This window comes from Dipodomys spectabilis, unplaced genomic scaffold (genome assembly GCF_019054845.1).
Source record: "Dipodomys spectabilis isolate Male_0828 unplaced genomic scaffold, ASM1905484v1 ptg000006l, whole genome shotgun sequence".
NCBI lineage: Eukaryota > Metazoa > Chordata > Mammalia > Rodentia > Heteromyidae > Dipodomys > Dipodomys spectabilis.
Window position 1 is genome coordinate 9,933,658 of NW_024870683.1, and position 16,181 is coordinate 9,949,838.

Genomic DNA, 16,181 nt, shown 5'->3' on the forward strand with positions numbered 1-16,181 from the left:
TTGGCTATCATACACAAATGGGCAGAACAAGCAGAAACACAAGAAAAATGGCAAGTCCAGGAATCTCAACTTCCACTCATGGTAATCAGGCAACAGAGCAGTTAATGAATAATCCAGGGGAGAGTCCCTAAATGCTCTACAAACATTACTGCTAAACATGCTGAATTAAAAAAGTGAAAACCTGCAAAGGTCTCTGTGTGAGTATGATACGGAAACATGTTAGAGTAATGAGGTTAACGAAAGATTAATACAGGAACTTCACAAGTGTGATGAGACTAACCAAAAATTAATACAAAAATTTTGGGAGCTAATCTAAAATTAATACAGGAATAGCCATAGTTGAGGCATTCATGGAATCTACAAACAGAAACCTGGAGCAATCCGTGGAGGCCACAAAGGGAATGCTGAATGAGCCCAACTGAAGGAAAGGGAGTCCAATGAAACTATAATCAATCAACTAAGGGATTTGAGAATGAACACTGAAAATCAAATCAAGGAGGAAAAGGAGTGCTTACAAGATCTAAAACAAAGCCCAACAAAGAATTTGAAGCCATCAAATCTGACCAATTAGGATGGAAAGGAAATAAAAACCAAAGTAGAAAGTCTTGACAGTAGGTTAACCATGCAGAAGATCAAATCTCTGAGATTGAAGACAGCCTAGACCTTATAGAAGAAGAACAGACAAGTATTCAAGACAAATCCAAGAAATATGATAGATTCAATATTTAGGAGACACCATTAGAAGGCCTAATTTAAGGCTAATGGGTGTAGAGGAGGGCCTAGAGACAGAAGTTAAAGGTCTAAGAAATTTATTTAACAGAATCCTAGTAGAGAACTTGGAAAAAATTATATTAAGTGAAGTAAGCCAGGCCCAAAGAAAAATAGGTCCCATGGTTTCCCTTATTTGCAACAACTAGTACATGTGTAGGACAAACAGAAAAGGCCCAAAGCCATGTACATATGACCATATAAGATGATGTTAAGCAAAATGAACCCCAAGCTAGGGACACAAATACCTTTTTTCTTTCTTGTTATTCCTTCTAACATATTTATAATGCACCATGTGATTTTTGTTGCTTTGTATGTTCCTCCCCCACGGTAGAACCCCTATTTTCACTGTATTTGATGTTGATGACCTGCATCTTCTATACACACTTCTTTAATTCAGGGAAGGGAAGGGGAAAAAAAATTAAATCCTTAAATAAGGATACAGGTTGACCCATTGTAACAATGAGATGTACAAACCACTCTTTTTAAAATGAACTTTGCAAATTGTGGGAGCAAGGAGGGATGGAGGAATTGGGAAGGGAGGAGTTGGGAAGGTGCGGAATGAAGTGATGGTAGGGGGAAACAAAGGAGAGGCAACAATGCTCAATAGGAAAAGTACTCATTACCATGCTCGTGTAACTATAACCCCTCTGTGCAGCATTTTTACAATAAAAAATTGTACAAAAGAAAACCTAAAAAAGGAAATGAAAGCAGAACTAAGGAAAAACCTCCCATGCTCCTGGATCGGGAGGATAAAGATCATGAAAATGGCAATACTGCCAAAGGCTATCTACAAATCAATACAATACCTATGATTATCCCAAACTCATTATTCAATGAAATAGAGGAAGCAGCTCAAAACTTCCTATGGAACAAGAAAAGATCCCGAGTAGCAAAAACAATCCTTAACAGAAAGAAGAGTGCTGGAGGTATATAAACACCAAATTTCAAACTCTACTACAGAGCCATAGTAATCAAAACAGCTTGGTACTGGCACAAGAACAAACCTGAGGACCAATATAATAGAACTGAGGACCCAGAAATGAACCCATAGACCTATAGCCACTTAATCTTTGGTAAGGAAGCTAAAAAATTAATGGAAGAAAGACAGCCTCTTCAATAAATGGTGCTGGCAAAATTGGTTAAACATCTGTAGAAAACTAAAGCCAGATGCTTCTATATCCCCCTACACCAGAATCAACTCCAAATGGATCAAAGACCCAAAAGACAAAGCAGATATACTGAAAACATTACAGGAAGAAATAAGAGAAACCCTAGGTCTCCTTGGCACAGGGCAGAATTTCCTTAATAAAGACCCAGAAACACAAAAATCAAAAAAAGACTGGACAAATAGGATTGCATGAAGCTGCAGAGCTTCTGCATGGCAAAGGACATAGCTAACAAGATCAATAGAAAGCCCAGGGATTGAGAGAAAATCTTCAGGAGTCATACAATGGACAAGAGTCTCATATCTAAAATATATTGGAACTCAAAAAGTTAAATTTCCCAACAACAAATCCTCAAAGAAACAACTGCCTGATTAATAAGTGGGCTAAAGACTTAAGGAGACACTTCTGTGAAGAGGAACTAAGAATGGTCAATAGACACATGAAGAAATGTTCAACTTCTCTAGTCATAAAAGAGATGTAAAGAATTTAGAATAGCTACAAACAACAAATCTAATAACAACAGATGTTGGAGGGAATGTTAGTGAGAGTGTAAACTTGTTCAACCACTTTGGAAAGCAGCATGGAGGTTCCTGAAAAGAATAAACATAGACCTCCCCTATGACCCAGCAATCTCACTTTTGGACATTTACCCAAATGATCACAAACAAGACCATACTAAAGCTAACAGCACACCTATGTTTATCATAGCATTATTCACCATAGATAAGATATGAAACCAAACCTGAAAACCTGATGCCTCTCAGTAGATAAATGGATCAAGAAAATGTGGTACGTTTAAATATATATGTATATATATATATACATATATATATATGTATATATATATATACGTATATATATATATATGGAGAGAGAGAAAATGTGGTTTTTATACATATATATACACAATGGAATTCTATGCTTCCATCAGAAAGAATGACACTGCCCCATTTGTTAGGAAATGGAAAGCCTTAGAAAATTTTCTATTAAATGAAGTAAGCCAGGCCCAAAGAAACATAGGTCCTATGGTTTCCCTTATTTGCAATAGTATATGTCTAGGTCAAGCAGAAAAGGTCAAAAACTATGTACATATGACCATATAAGTTGATGTTAAGCAAAATCAACCTCAAGGTAGGGACACAAAAGTTTTATCTTTCTCACTGTTGTTTCCAATGTATTTACAATGTACCATGTGATTTTTTTTTTATTGTTTTTGGTATGTCCTTCCCTCATGGTAAAACACCTCTTTTTACTGTATTTGATTTCAGTGCCTATATCTTGTATATACATTTTTCTAATTTGATGATGGGAAAAGAAATAACAAAATACTGAAATAAGTATACAGGTTATCCTATTGTAACAATGGGATGTACAAGACACTATGGTCAAAATGAACTTTAGAACTTGGTTGGAGGGAAGGAGGAGATAGAAAAGTGGGGAGGGAAGGGAGAGTAGAGGAAAAACAAAGGAAGAGGTAACAATGTTGGACAGGAAATATAACCATAACTTTACTCATGTAACTGTAAACCATCTGTACAGTACCTTTACAATAAAAAACATATACTAAAAAGATAATAAAACAATTAAAGAGTAGATAGGAAAGAAATAAGTACAGAGTCACATGGAATACACTCAGAGAAAATCAAATAATGACAATGCTTTTTTTTAATTTTTATTTTTTTATTGTGAAAATACTGTACAGAGGGGTTACAATTACATGAGCAAGACAATGAGTACATTAATGAAAATTCTGTAATGTTGACCCTCACAGAATCAACTTGCAATAATCATCATAAAAGTAGGAAAATGAGTAAATCCCTGTTATTTTTTAAGATATTTTTCCAAATACAACAAAATTTTACTGAGAAAACTAGTATAGACATGCAATAGAGGCTCTGTGATTTTTAGAAAGACATACATTTAATATTAAAATGGATTATTTCTCTTAGCATGTGTTTTGCCCCGTATACCATGCAGAGAATTTCTCTCTGGCCTCAACAAGATGATGTAGCACTTAGGGACAAAGATGCAGCCTAACAGGCCAGCACTGGAGGCTAAGATGGAGAAGACCTCCACGGCCACCATGGTTTTCCCCTTGGTGCTGTGGTAGACAGGCAGGAAGGTGACCCACACACTACAGAACACCAACATACTGAAGGTCAGGAACTTGGCTTCATTGAAGGTGTCAGGCAGGTTCCTGGCCAAGAAAGCCACAGTGAAGCTTGCCAGGGCCAGGGAGCCCAGGGAGCCCAGGACACAATAGAAGGCAGTGGCTGAGCCTTTGTTGCACAGGATGATGATGTGACCATGTTCTGAGTGTGCATCGGTGTCAACAAATGGAGGAGAAGTGCCCAACCAGATTCCAGACAGAATGAGCTGGATCAGCGTGCAGCTGGGAATGATGAAGTTAGGCATTCCTGACACCAGCAACCACCGCATCCTTCTCCCTGAAGAAGTGACAGAGAAGGCCAGAACCACAGTAACAGTTTTGGCCAAGACAGTGGAAACAGCCACAGTGAACACAACTCCAAATGTGGTCTGCTGGAGGACACACGTGGCTGTGTTGGGATGTCCAATGAAGAGCAAGGAGCAAAGAAAGCAGCAGTTGAGGGAGATGAGCAAGATGTAGCTGAGAGCCCTGTTGTTGGCCTTGACAATGGGAGTGTTGTTGTGCTTGGTAAAAATCCCAATAACAGCAGTGGTAAGTGTAGAAAGGCAGAGAGCTAAGCAGACTAGAGTCATCCCCAGAGGGTCCCTAGAGTCCAGGAAGCTCTCAGATTTCAGCAGGCAGAGGTTTTTCTCTGTGTTGGCATACTGATGATCTGGGCACCTCACACACTGTTCCAAATCTGGCAAGGAGTGGGAGTTACCATCAGTATGTCAGTAGTTACCTTGCTTCTCTGCCCTTGCCCCAAGAAGTTAATTAGTTGAGCTTAATCCATTGTTCTGTGTTGTTGCTTTCTAAACTAAAGTACAAATTCTAAGAAGCGTACAATTCAATGTGAGTCCTAATCATGTTTTCCTCATAAGTTTTCCTTCATTTCAGCATTTTCTTGAAAGCATTTCCCATTATCCAAATATGGAAATAAAAATCTCCTCCACCTAATTAACATACCATATGTAATAATCTGTGCTATTCCTTCAGAAACCAGATAATTCATGAGAAATGTACACATTATAGTTTGGACCTGAATATGTAAATTCCAGAGAATTACATATAATCAATAATCCTCATAATCTTCCCTAGATTTCCCCACCTCAATTACACTTGAACTTTTCAAAGCAAACATGTTGGAGTTTGATGGATATTTTCCTGACTCAGTACCTTACTTGTGAGTCTTCTCATCCAATATAGGCTTCATATTTACTCTTATTTCTGTCCTCTCCGAATTTTTTACCTTATGTTCTACTGCATCTAAAGTCTATATCAACAATAATTTTCTCTTATTATTTTATAATTTAACAGGTACTAAATCACATTTCTAAAATATACACTTATGACTTATGATTTCAAAGTAGAATTAAATCGTTTCTGAACCTTACTCTCCTCTTCATTCTCTAGAAATTGAAATATATATTCAAATATGTCAAGAATGTTCTAATAACAATAAAATTATAATCTTATACCTTTCTTACAAATTAATGTGTTCTTTCAGTATGCTTCCCCCACAATGCTGCATTTTTCTTGACTTTAGCGTAGAGTTTAGTTCAAGTGGTCCTCTATTTTTTTTTTAGTTTTATTTTTTTATTGTGAGAATACCGTACAGAGGAGTTTCAATTACATGGGCAAAATAACGAGTCCATTTCTTATCAAGCATTGTTGCCTCCTCTTTGCTTCCCCCTCCCATCCCTTCGCATACTCCTCCCCTGACCCCGACCGGTCCCTCCCCACTCCCAGCACCAACCCCCCCCCCCCCACTAAATTTGTAAAGTTTATTTTTTGACATAACAACTTGTACATCTCATTGTTGCAATGGGTTCAGCTGTATCCCTAATTAAACGACTTGTTTTTTCCCTTCACCTCCACAAATTATACCAACATCATACAATAAAGCATGAGTTAAGAAATATGCAGCGCTTTATGAATTTGCGTGTCATCCTTGGGCAGGGGCCATGCTAATCTTCTCCGTATCGTTCCAATTTTAGTATATGTGCTGCCGAAGCGAGCACTCAAATGGTCCTTGAGTTTAAATTTTGCTACATAATACATTTTGCCATATTACAGATATTGTTTTAACATGTTTTGTGGTGGAAAGGATAGCATGTACATGGATACTGTTCCACAAAACTTATCCAAAACTTTTATCACTCTGCAGGTCTTGTCTGGCAGGATTTTATCTTTTATAACATACAAATTCCTACCTAATAATAGGAAGGCTTTTGTCTCTATATGCTATCTATTGTGGATTGCTCCTATTGTCTACTATTGATTGAGAAACACTACGGAGATACGGAGAATGTCTCCAATACTTACACTCTTACCTGTACCATTAGAAATCTCATTCTCAGGGCAAGGGATACAATCAAAGCAACAGACAGACTTTCCCTCCTGAGGGGATTTTCTGAATCCAGGACCACAACTCTCACTGCAGACAGACTTCGGGGTCTAAAAAAGGAGATTAGTGTTGATGACAAACAGGTTACTTATTCTTAATATTCTCAAATTCTATGATAGATATTTGATCACTCAGAATCAAATTTTCTATAAAGATGCATGTATAAATATGTATATACATAAACAATTGGATGATATTATTTCAGGTATTATATCATAGTCAAAGAAAAGTGTTTTGAATTCTTCCTATGCCCTTCTTAATGGAAAAAGCAGGAACTTTCAAGTAGCCATTTCTCTTCTTTTTTTGTTTTTTAGATTTTTTTGGTCGGTCAGGGGCCTGAAAAATGGGCCTGGGCACTGTCCCTCAGCTCTTCAGCTCAAGGCTAGCGCTCTTAAGCCACAACACCATTTCCACCTTTTTCTGCTTATGTGGTGTTGAGAAATTGAACCCAGGGCCTCATGCATGCAAGGCAAGCACTCTACCACTGAGCCACCTTCCCAGCCCACCATTCTTTTTAAGATGGGAAATCTTCTAAAATAAGAAACAACTGGTCAATTGACTATTAATTGAAACATAAAACAATAAATAATATTAAACATTCTACATCATAAATTAACTTTCAAAGTTACTGTGTTACAGTGATATGGAGCTTTGTAACATAGATAATATTTATTTTTGGATTATATAAGAGAAAAATATTAAGAAATAAATTGGCAAATAAATATGCTCCATATCGACCCATTAATCAATTACTTCATAAAAACATTTCTATATGGGAAGTTGGTAATTTACATTCTTGCATTATTGATGAAGACAAGAGGAATAAATTCTAGCAAGACATTTTGTTCATTTAGTCCTACTTTAGATCATCATTGTTTGATTCAACACACCTCCGTAAATGAGATGGGCCATTCTATGTTATCATTGGATAGAGATAGTTGATGCCCATGTGGTGCATATGGAGAAAAGTTTCCCACTTTCATCACTTGCCTAAGACCTTCTGGAAAATTGCAAAGGTTCACAATGTCATACTCTGCCACCAATTTCTTTGTCTCATCCAAAATCACTTGGTCACCAGCAGGATTGTTGAAATGGATGTTCTTCAGAAAGGGGTGGAGCTAGAAGATATACATTGACCAGGCTGAAGTTAGTCAAAAGTTCACACAGAAAATGGGAAGAAAGAGTATGGATCCATTGACTTTCATTTCTGTTTCAGAATCCACTTATAACAGAGTAATGAAGCAGAACAACTGAAGGTCTATGGATGAATAATATAAAATAATGCTGATAAATCCTAAGACTCAAGTAACTGTTCAACAAAACATTTCAAGATAAAAAATCTAGTACGTTCACTGAAATAATCACAAATCATTCACATTCCACTGCCTGGCTACACAGGCAGAGATTTTGTAATGAGTAATTCAACGGTTTAATTCAATGAAAAAGTTATAAAACTACCTCGATTAGAAATAAAGTATTTCAGGCTGGGAAGGTGGCTCAGTGGTAGAGTGCTTGCCTTGCATGCTCAAGGCCCTGGGTTCAATTCCTCAGCACCACATAAGCAAAAAGAAAAAAGCCAGAAGTGGCGCTGTGGTTCAAGTGGTAGAGCACTAGTCTTGAGCTGAAGAGCTGAGGGACAGTGCCCAGGCCCAGAGTTCAGGCTCCACGACTGGACCCCCCCCAAAAAAAGAAATAAAGTATTTCTTATATGAAAAATGAACAATTGTGCACAAAATATTTGAAGTAGACAAATTTTGAATTATTGCATGCCTGTTACAAATTTAAATACAAAATCAATAAGTGCAAAATCATAAGGGTGAGCGCTGACATGTTAACAGATAGCTCAAATGAAAACAATATAAGTAACGAATTCATTAAAAATTCACTCTTGCCAATCTGTTTTATCAGGTAAAATTCTACATGTTTTAAAAACTATTTCAAAGGCATACTGGGTGATGGTGGCTCACAACTGTAATGCAAACTACTTAGGAGGCAGAGATCTGAGGATCCCAGTTTGAAGCCAGCCTGGACATGAACAACCATGAGACACTTATCTCCAATTACCTACCAAGAAAAACAAGAAGTAGAGTGTTTGCTTAAATGGTCAACTACTCACATTGAGCAAAAGAAGCCGAGGCCCTGAGTTCAAGCCTAAGGGATGGCACAAAAAAATCAAAAACAAAAGCCATCAGAGACAGCTAAGCTGAGTAAGCTTTTTCACTTTCTCTCTCTATTCTATTCTATTTTATTTTATTTTATTTGTTGTTGGTGGTGGTGGTCATCGTGCTGGAAATCTGGGCTGGGTGTTCTCCCTGAGCTTTTCATCTCAAAGCTAGAGCTTTACCACTTAAGCCACAGTTCCACTCTCAGTTTTCTGAGTGGTTTATTGGAGATAAGAGTCTCAAGGACTTTCTTACTAGGGCTGGATTTGAATCTCCATCCTCATATCTCAGTTAGTTAGGATTACCGGTGTCAGCCACTGGCACCAGGCTTCACTTTGTCTGTTAAAAAAATCTGTCTTGACTACCTAGTTTGGTTTGAATGAATCCCTCTTACAATGTCAGTTTGCTGATAGCATTTACTTGCCAGTGCAAATCCTTCACCTGGAAAGGGGAAAACTGAAGTTTTCTTCCATTTCCCACTGGCTGTGCTTCTGCTTGACCAATAAGCATCTCATGAAGGGCCTGAGCCACAGCATACACAGCATTATATATATAGTAACTCTCTTCCATCATGCCCATGTCAAAAAGGTACCTAGGCAACCATTCCAAGGACGCATTGGCTGGACAGTTCTTCCAAGTGACACAGCTAGACTCAGAAAATGTGCACTTAAAAAAGCGAATCCACACCAAAGCAAGGAAATAGTCTTTTGGGTATTTGGATGGGTTAGCAGTTTTGATAAAATTGTTGAAACCAGAAATCTCTCCATGGTGGTGTGAGAAAATGAGAGGTGCATGGAATGAGTGTAACAAAAAATATTTTATCACACACAGAAATGTACTAAGGGAGTTTATGACCCAGACGGTTCTTAGATTTAAAGATCTTGTGAAATAAGCCTTTAACAAATTGAACATGAATTCATTGTCACCGTAAAGGAGTACCACATTTGCGAATGAATTTCTAATTTTCTGATGAAAAGATACATAATCGGTTACTTCACGAAAGAAAGAAAGTGGTAGTATGTATTCAAAAGCTGTACAGACTTTGTGCTTGTTCATCTCTTCTCTCAATTGGGGCAGCATCCACAAACCATTCTCATCTTCTGAGATCAACAGACCCACCCACTTCCAGTTGAAATGAACCATCAAGGAAACCATGGCAAAAGCTAGAGATGTGTCCTTGGGGGCTATCTGATAGACAGAAGGAAATAGGCGATGGTCACTCAGGACAGGATCAAACCGCCCAAAGTTCAGCTAGAAGGAAAAGAAAATGTGAAAGTGAGTAATTGGATTGACATAAACCACATCCTCAGTCCTGATGTGCATTAAGCAACACCTGAAATTATAAAAAGGCTTGTTTATCCCACGTTTAGTAGTGCTTCCATTCCAGAGGCCTATGTAGAAAATGAAAGAACCAGGTAAGAGATGGAGGTATTCCTGTGGTCTGCTATAGGCTGTTCTTACACTAAAGCAAGCCCATACGGACATCTCACCAAAGGTAGTCCATTTGGAGCATTTCTAATTCAACATTCTTCTTCTAAATGCATCAAAAACCTGAGAATGGCATCAACTAGTCATGATTTCATCCCTCAGCAGCCCTCCTGTTCTCACCTGTGGAAATCTGTAGAGGTCCAACACTGTTGCATATTGGGAAGAGATTTGGCCTTCTGGTCCAGTCAGTGTTACTACAGTCTGACTTTCTCTCTTACAGTCATAATTCAGGATAAAATCTTTCCCAGAGAGGCTTAAGACAAGACTTCTATACAGCACATAGTATCTTACTCCATGTGAATGGGCAGAAAATCCCATAGTGATGTTAGGCAAAAGATGAGGATTTTTGTTGATCTCTTCAACAGCAAAAGCCAAAGCTAGAATAAACTGGTAGTTGTTGAAGTTATAGCTGTAGAGAGGGCACAGGAAGTATCTTCAATCTTAAGCATTGACTTGAGGGAATAAATGTTTGTTTAGAAAAGAACATGCATAGGGCTAGGAAGGTGGCTCAGTGGTAGAGTGCTTGCCTTGCATGCATGAGGCCCTGGGTTCGATTCCTCAGCACCACATAAGCAAAAAGAAAAAAAGCCTTGAGTTGTAGAGCCGAGGGACAGCGCCCAGGCCCAGAGTTCAGGCCCCACGACCGGACCCAAAAAAAAAAAAAAAAAAAAAGAAAAGAACATGCATATATTTAAAAGTTATCCCTAACATGTTGAATTAGGATATGACTGTTTTGGGATTTTTTTGTCAGCTTTGTGGCTTGTATTCTGAGCTGGGCCCTGTCCATGAGCTCTTCAGCTGAGGGCAAGTGCTCTACCACTTGAGCCACAGAACCACTTCTGGTTGTTTGGTGTTTAATTGGAGATAAGAGTTTCATGGGCATTCCTGCCAGGACTGGCTTTGAATTGCAATCTCTTATCTCAGCCTCCTGAGTAGCTAGGATTGCAGGTGTGAGCCACCGGCACCTGGCTCAATATGAGTTTTAGGTAGGTAATTCATTTTGAGTGGATCATGAAAGTGTTTCTCATGAATTAGATTTATACTCTCATAAGAGAACTTGCATTTCCCCTTTGTCAAATATGGTCAACACAGTTTTTTTTTGTACTTGTTCTTGAAACATGAGACATTTTCTCATGAATAACCAACCAGTCCATGTCTGAAGGTTGCTTTTGTAAATAAAACAAGAAGCAAAGTAAATCCTATTATCACGCTAAAGATATTCTTTCCTTCTGTTGGAGGATAACCTTACTCAATTAATGTCTTACTTTGTGTGAGAAAGAATTATGCAAAGCAAGAGCACACATGAGAATAATCCTCTTTTCAGAAAAAGCAAATTAATGAGAAAACACCTCCCAGAACAGTAGCAAAAGTTGTAGGGAGGAGAACTAAATTCTTACTTACTGAAACAAAGGAAAATTAGATGCATTGACAAATAGAAAATGAACTATTTGGAGGAAAAATGCAAGCCAAATAATTTCTGAAAAAACAAAAAGGTAAGATCAACAGCTATATTTCAGATATTGTAGGGAACCTGAGAAGAAATTGAGCGGTTATTAAAGAGGAGTCATATAATAAAACATAAAGCCAGTTAAGATAAATATTTTATGAATATCTGATAATAAATTATATTTACAAAAGACAGGCTCAAATAATTTCTCCTAAAAAACATTTCTACATACATTTGTGACATACATTTGTGGCCTGAGGTGTCTATGAAATCACATGTTCAATGGACCATTAATATGGAAAATGTTCAGAAGGTTTTCTAGAGAAAAAATATTCTAAGTGTTTGGGGAAGCATATTCCCAAGTCATGAAGTTGTTTGTTGCAGTTGTTGATTTGATTTGTGCACATAAATGTTAGGACGAGTTCCTAACGTTGTCTAATGGATGAATTAGCAAACAAGAGAAAATCTGAGGTACGACAACTGTATTGTGTCAGGTACAAGTAGGATTTCCCAAACCAAACTATGTACAGAGCCACCTCTCAGGCCTCCAGTATTCCCTCTGAATAGAGCAATGTAGAAAAGACAGCACAAAGCCAAGGCCAGCAGCCTCACCTGGCTTCTTCTAAGCCTTCAGAATACAGGATTTCATAGGCTACCATCACATATGAGAGGAAGCTACCTCCTTGTCTAGAAAAGAATGCTGCCATAGCTCACCTGATTCCCCTGGAAGATCACTGTCAATTCTGCATCGCTCTGTTGGTCTATTAGAAGACCATCTCTGGGCTGTGATACATTGAATAAATAATAATGTTTGATATCCTACAGTGCTCATTCTGTACTAATGTTGAGTGACATTAGATGACAGCATGTACCTGGAATAAGAACTCTATTAAATGTTTCAGCCATTATCTGACAGACATCATTTTCTTCCAGTAACTTTCTACCCATTAACTGGTATTCTGAATTCTTAATGGAAGTTCCTTTTGCCATGCTGTGCTAAAAATTTAGGAACATCTATTTTATTCATGCTAACCCTCATCACATTCATCTAAATAGTTAAGGGAAATCCTTCATGTAGAAAAGATAATTTCTAGCCACTTCCAGACAAAAGATTTTACTCTAGGATACCTGGTTGTCAGACCAGACTCCAATGACATCCACACAGAGAACTTGTACATCTCAAAGTAGAGATGAAGCATCCATCAGCAGAAGACACAACATCAATGACATTACACAAATATAAATGTAAAACAGGCATATAAATATTTACTATTAATTCGTTGGGAAATGGGTAAACACGGTTCTGTTGGTCCAAAGAAATATATCAAACAAGTTATGTGTAACACATCAGAAAAGTTCAGACATGCTGTAAATCAGATAAGAGATCATCTTTGTTCTGGAGCATGAGCAGATACCACAGGGAAAGCTTGACTTCCCACACTGAGAAAAGGATGCAAACAATAGATGTTCCAAGTCATATTTTTCATTCTAATAGGCCTGAAATTAGATTGCTAATTTCTGCTAAATTCTGCCATGTGGACTTGTAGAGGTAATCTCCTGGGGTACAATTCGTGTAGATTTATAAATACTGAGAATATGTATACAATTAAACCAGATTCAAAGTGTTAAGGGTAAACTCTAGGCAATGCCTCTCTTCAGGTTTGACAGAATGTCCTCTGCTACCTGAATCACCGCTGATGTGAAGTTCTGACCTTGAAATAGTAACTGTATCTTTCCAATAAGAATTATTTCTCATACAGATGAGCATCAATATGCTGATCAACAGATATTAGAAATCATAATTATGTAAGAAGGTATCTGCTTCTTGATTATGGCGAAATAGATGTTCCTGTACCTTTTTAGTTCAAAACTCATGCCAATGGCTTTTTCAAGTACCGTTGCTTGATTTGCAATGACACAATGAGAAACAAGGTAGAGGCATTACAGTGAGGAGAGTTTTCAATCCTGGGAAGGAATGCTAAGTCCAAGAAAATTAGAGCTAATATGTATAACAAGAAATGTACACATTACCTGACTTAGTAGGAAATGGTAAGCCCTCTGTATATCATCTTTTCAATAGCACTTCAAAAAAGAAATATAAGGCTATTTCTAGTTAAAAGTTGCATAGTAGCAAATGGTAGAAATTATAGAGTGCATTAATTGACTGACCAATGGCCTACTCAGACTGAAAATCAAATAGAGAATAAGTATAAAATTCAAAAGTCACTTACCTCACCTCCTCAGGATACCTCTCTTCTTTGGGACGAGGACGTTTTGCTGTTACATAGGAGAGGGGGAAAAACCCAGTAATGGACACATCTCCACTCATATATGCAGTCCCCTTCTTGTTGAGTAAGCATTCCTCTTCACTGAGGGAACTGACAAGAAATGGAAGTTGTAGTACAGCTGATGTAAAAAGCAAAGGAAACATCATAGAATGGCATGTAAGACCTGTTTATGAACATATGTGGATCTTATGATAACCAGCAAATAAGTAAATATGCCATGAATATAAGAATGTATAAGAATATGTTTGAGTGTGTTTTTATTGCCTAGAATGTCCACTCTGGCCCACCCCCATTTCTTTTACCATAACCTGCTCTCTTTCCCCAGACAAATGCTGTGTTCTTTCACCCCTGGGGCTCTGCATCTGAGGTCCTATCTCCAAGTCAACATGAGATGCAAAATATTTTGATGGTTCCCTTCTCCACTCCCAGGTGTTATAATTTCATCAAGACCGAAGGGTGTAAGACTCCAGAGATGGATGGAAATTTATTGGAATTGGCTCTGAGGTAGTAGTGAGAAACTTTGCAAATAAAGCCTCATGGGATCATGTAAAAGTTCTGAATCAAACTTGTAATGTGAGGTGCAAGAGAAAGTAGACAGAAAGTGTTATTCAAATAAAGGCCCTATCCAAGTCATTGACCATCACACTCCACAATCAAAGGTGGGAAACCTGCCACACCCATGGCTAAAGCCAGTGGGAGAACATTGCTGGTATGAGCCATACAGGTATCCGTACCCATTTGAATATGAGTTTGTGTAATGATCCTTCTCTGTGCCCCAAACAAAGAAAATAGTACAAAAGAAACTCTAGTTCCTACCACTCTAAATAGTTTGCACATACATGAGCCATCAGAAGACTCTATGCACAAAGAACATAGGGATTTTTTTTTGTGAAAATACCATACAGAGGGTTTCCAATTATATGAGCAAGGTAATGAGTAAATTTCTTATCAAACATTGTTTCCTCCTCCTTTGTTTCCCCTTCCCATCCCTTCCTATCTGGCCCCCACCTCACCTGTCCCCCCCTCTCTGTGCCAAAGTTGTAAAGTTCTTTTTTTGACATAGCGACTTGTACATCTCATTGTAGCAATGGGTCCACTTGTAGCCCTATTTAAACAATTTGTTTTTTTTTCCCTTCCCCTCCATTAATTATACCAAAACAGGGTTATACCCTGGGAGATGGACATACAAAGCAACAAAGAAATATCTTATAAATATGTTAGAAACAATAGCAAGAAAGAAAAAGCATTTGAGTCCTTATCTTGGGGTTCATTTTGCCTACCATCTACTTATCTGACCGTTTCTGCTTGTCTGAGACAAATACTAGTTATTGCAAATAAGGGAAACCATGGGACCTATGTTTCTTTGGGCCTGGCTTAATTCACTTAATATAATTTTTTCCCAAGTCTTGCCATTTCCCAACAAATGGGGCAATGTCATTCTTTCTGATGGAGGCATAGAAACTTTTCAAAGCAGTGAAGCACTTTTACGTAATGCTGTTCTTTTGGGAACTTTCTTAACAGATGGGAGGTACATTCTTTCTGATGGAGGCATAAAATTCCTATATGTGTGTGTGTGTGTTTGTGTGGGGGGGGGGGTGGGGGGGTGTATCACATTCTCTTGATCCATTCATCTAGTGAGGGGCATCTGAATTTTTTTATATGTTAGCTATGATGAATAATGCTGCGATGAACATATGATGAATAATGCTGGTATCTTTAGAATGGCCTTGTTTGTGATCATTTGGGTAAATGCCCAGAAGTGGGATTGCTGGGTCATAGGGGAATTCTATGTTGAGTCTTTTGAGGAACCTCCTTACTGCATCCAAAGGGGTTGAACACGTTTACACTCCCACCAACAATGCAGTACCATTCCCTTTTGGTCACATCCCCTCCAGCATCTGTTAGATTTCTTGATTATTACCATTCTGCCTGGGGTGAGGTGGAATCTCAATGTTGGTTTGATTTGCATTTCTTTTTGGCTAGAAAACCTGAGTATTTCTTCACGTGTCTATTGGCCATTCTAATTTGCTCTTCAGAGAACTCTCTCTTTAAGCCTTCAGCACACTTATTAATAGGGCAGTTGTTTGCTACTGGTACAAAAATATACCTGAGGACAATGGAATAGAAGTGAAGACCCAGAAATGAACCCACAGAACTATAGTCACCTAAACTCCAATAAGGGAGCTAAAACAATACAATGGAAGAAAGACAACCTCTTCAGTAAATGGTTCTGGCAAAATTGGTTAAACCCCTGTAGAACACTAAAGCTAAATCCTTATATATCACCCTGGAGCAGAATCAAC

The 16,181-nt window shown here is 38.0% G+C and overlaps 1 protein-coding gene and 1 non-coding gene across 2 annotated transcripts; both read right to left on the bottom strand.

The window, feature by feature from the left end:
* Positions 1 to 3,863: 3,863 nt before the first annotated feature.
* Positions 3,864 to 14,559, bottom strand: LOC122124097 (vomeronasal type-2 receptor 116-like). The gene is made up of 7 exons (XM_042698756.1): positions 14,517 to 14,559; positions 13,822 to 13,996; positions 10,264 to 10,552; positions 9,097 to 9,906; positions 7,384 to 7,611; positions 6,420 to 6,543; positions 3,864 to 4,786 (listed from the first exon to the last, which is right to left on the bottom strand). The coding sequence occupies exons 1-7, from the start codon at positions 14,557 to 14,559 to the stop codon at positions 3,864 to 3,866; spliced, it is 2,592 nt and encodes an 863-aa protein (XP_042554690.1).
* On the bottom strand, positions 6,001 to 6,107 carry LOC122124274. Its single transcript, XR_006150515.1, has one exon. It is a non-coding gene; the product is annotated as a U6 spliceosomal RNA (small nuclear RNA).
* Positions 14,560 to 16,181: the final 1,622 nt, after the last annotated feature.

Bases quoted from the DNA above. Each gene is read 5' to 3' on its own strand.
- LOC122124097 (XM_042698756.1), bottom strand. From the start codon at position 14,559: ATGGGTGTGGCAGGTTTCCCACCTTTGATTGTGGAGTGTGATG. The intron at 10,553-13,821 runs GTAAGTGACTTT...CCCTCTCTACAG, and splicing joins AGGTATCCTGAGGAGGTGAG to CTATAACTTCAACAACTACC. The intron at 9,907-10,263 runs GTGAGAACAGGA...TTTTCCTTCTAG, and splicing joins ACCTCTACAGATTTCCACAG to CTGAACTTTGGGCGGTTTGA.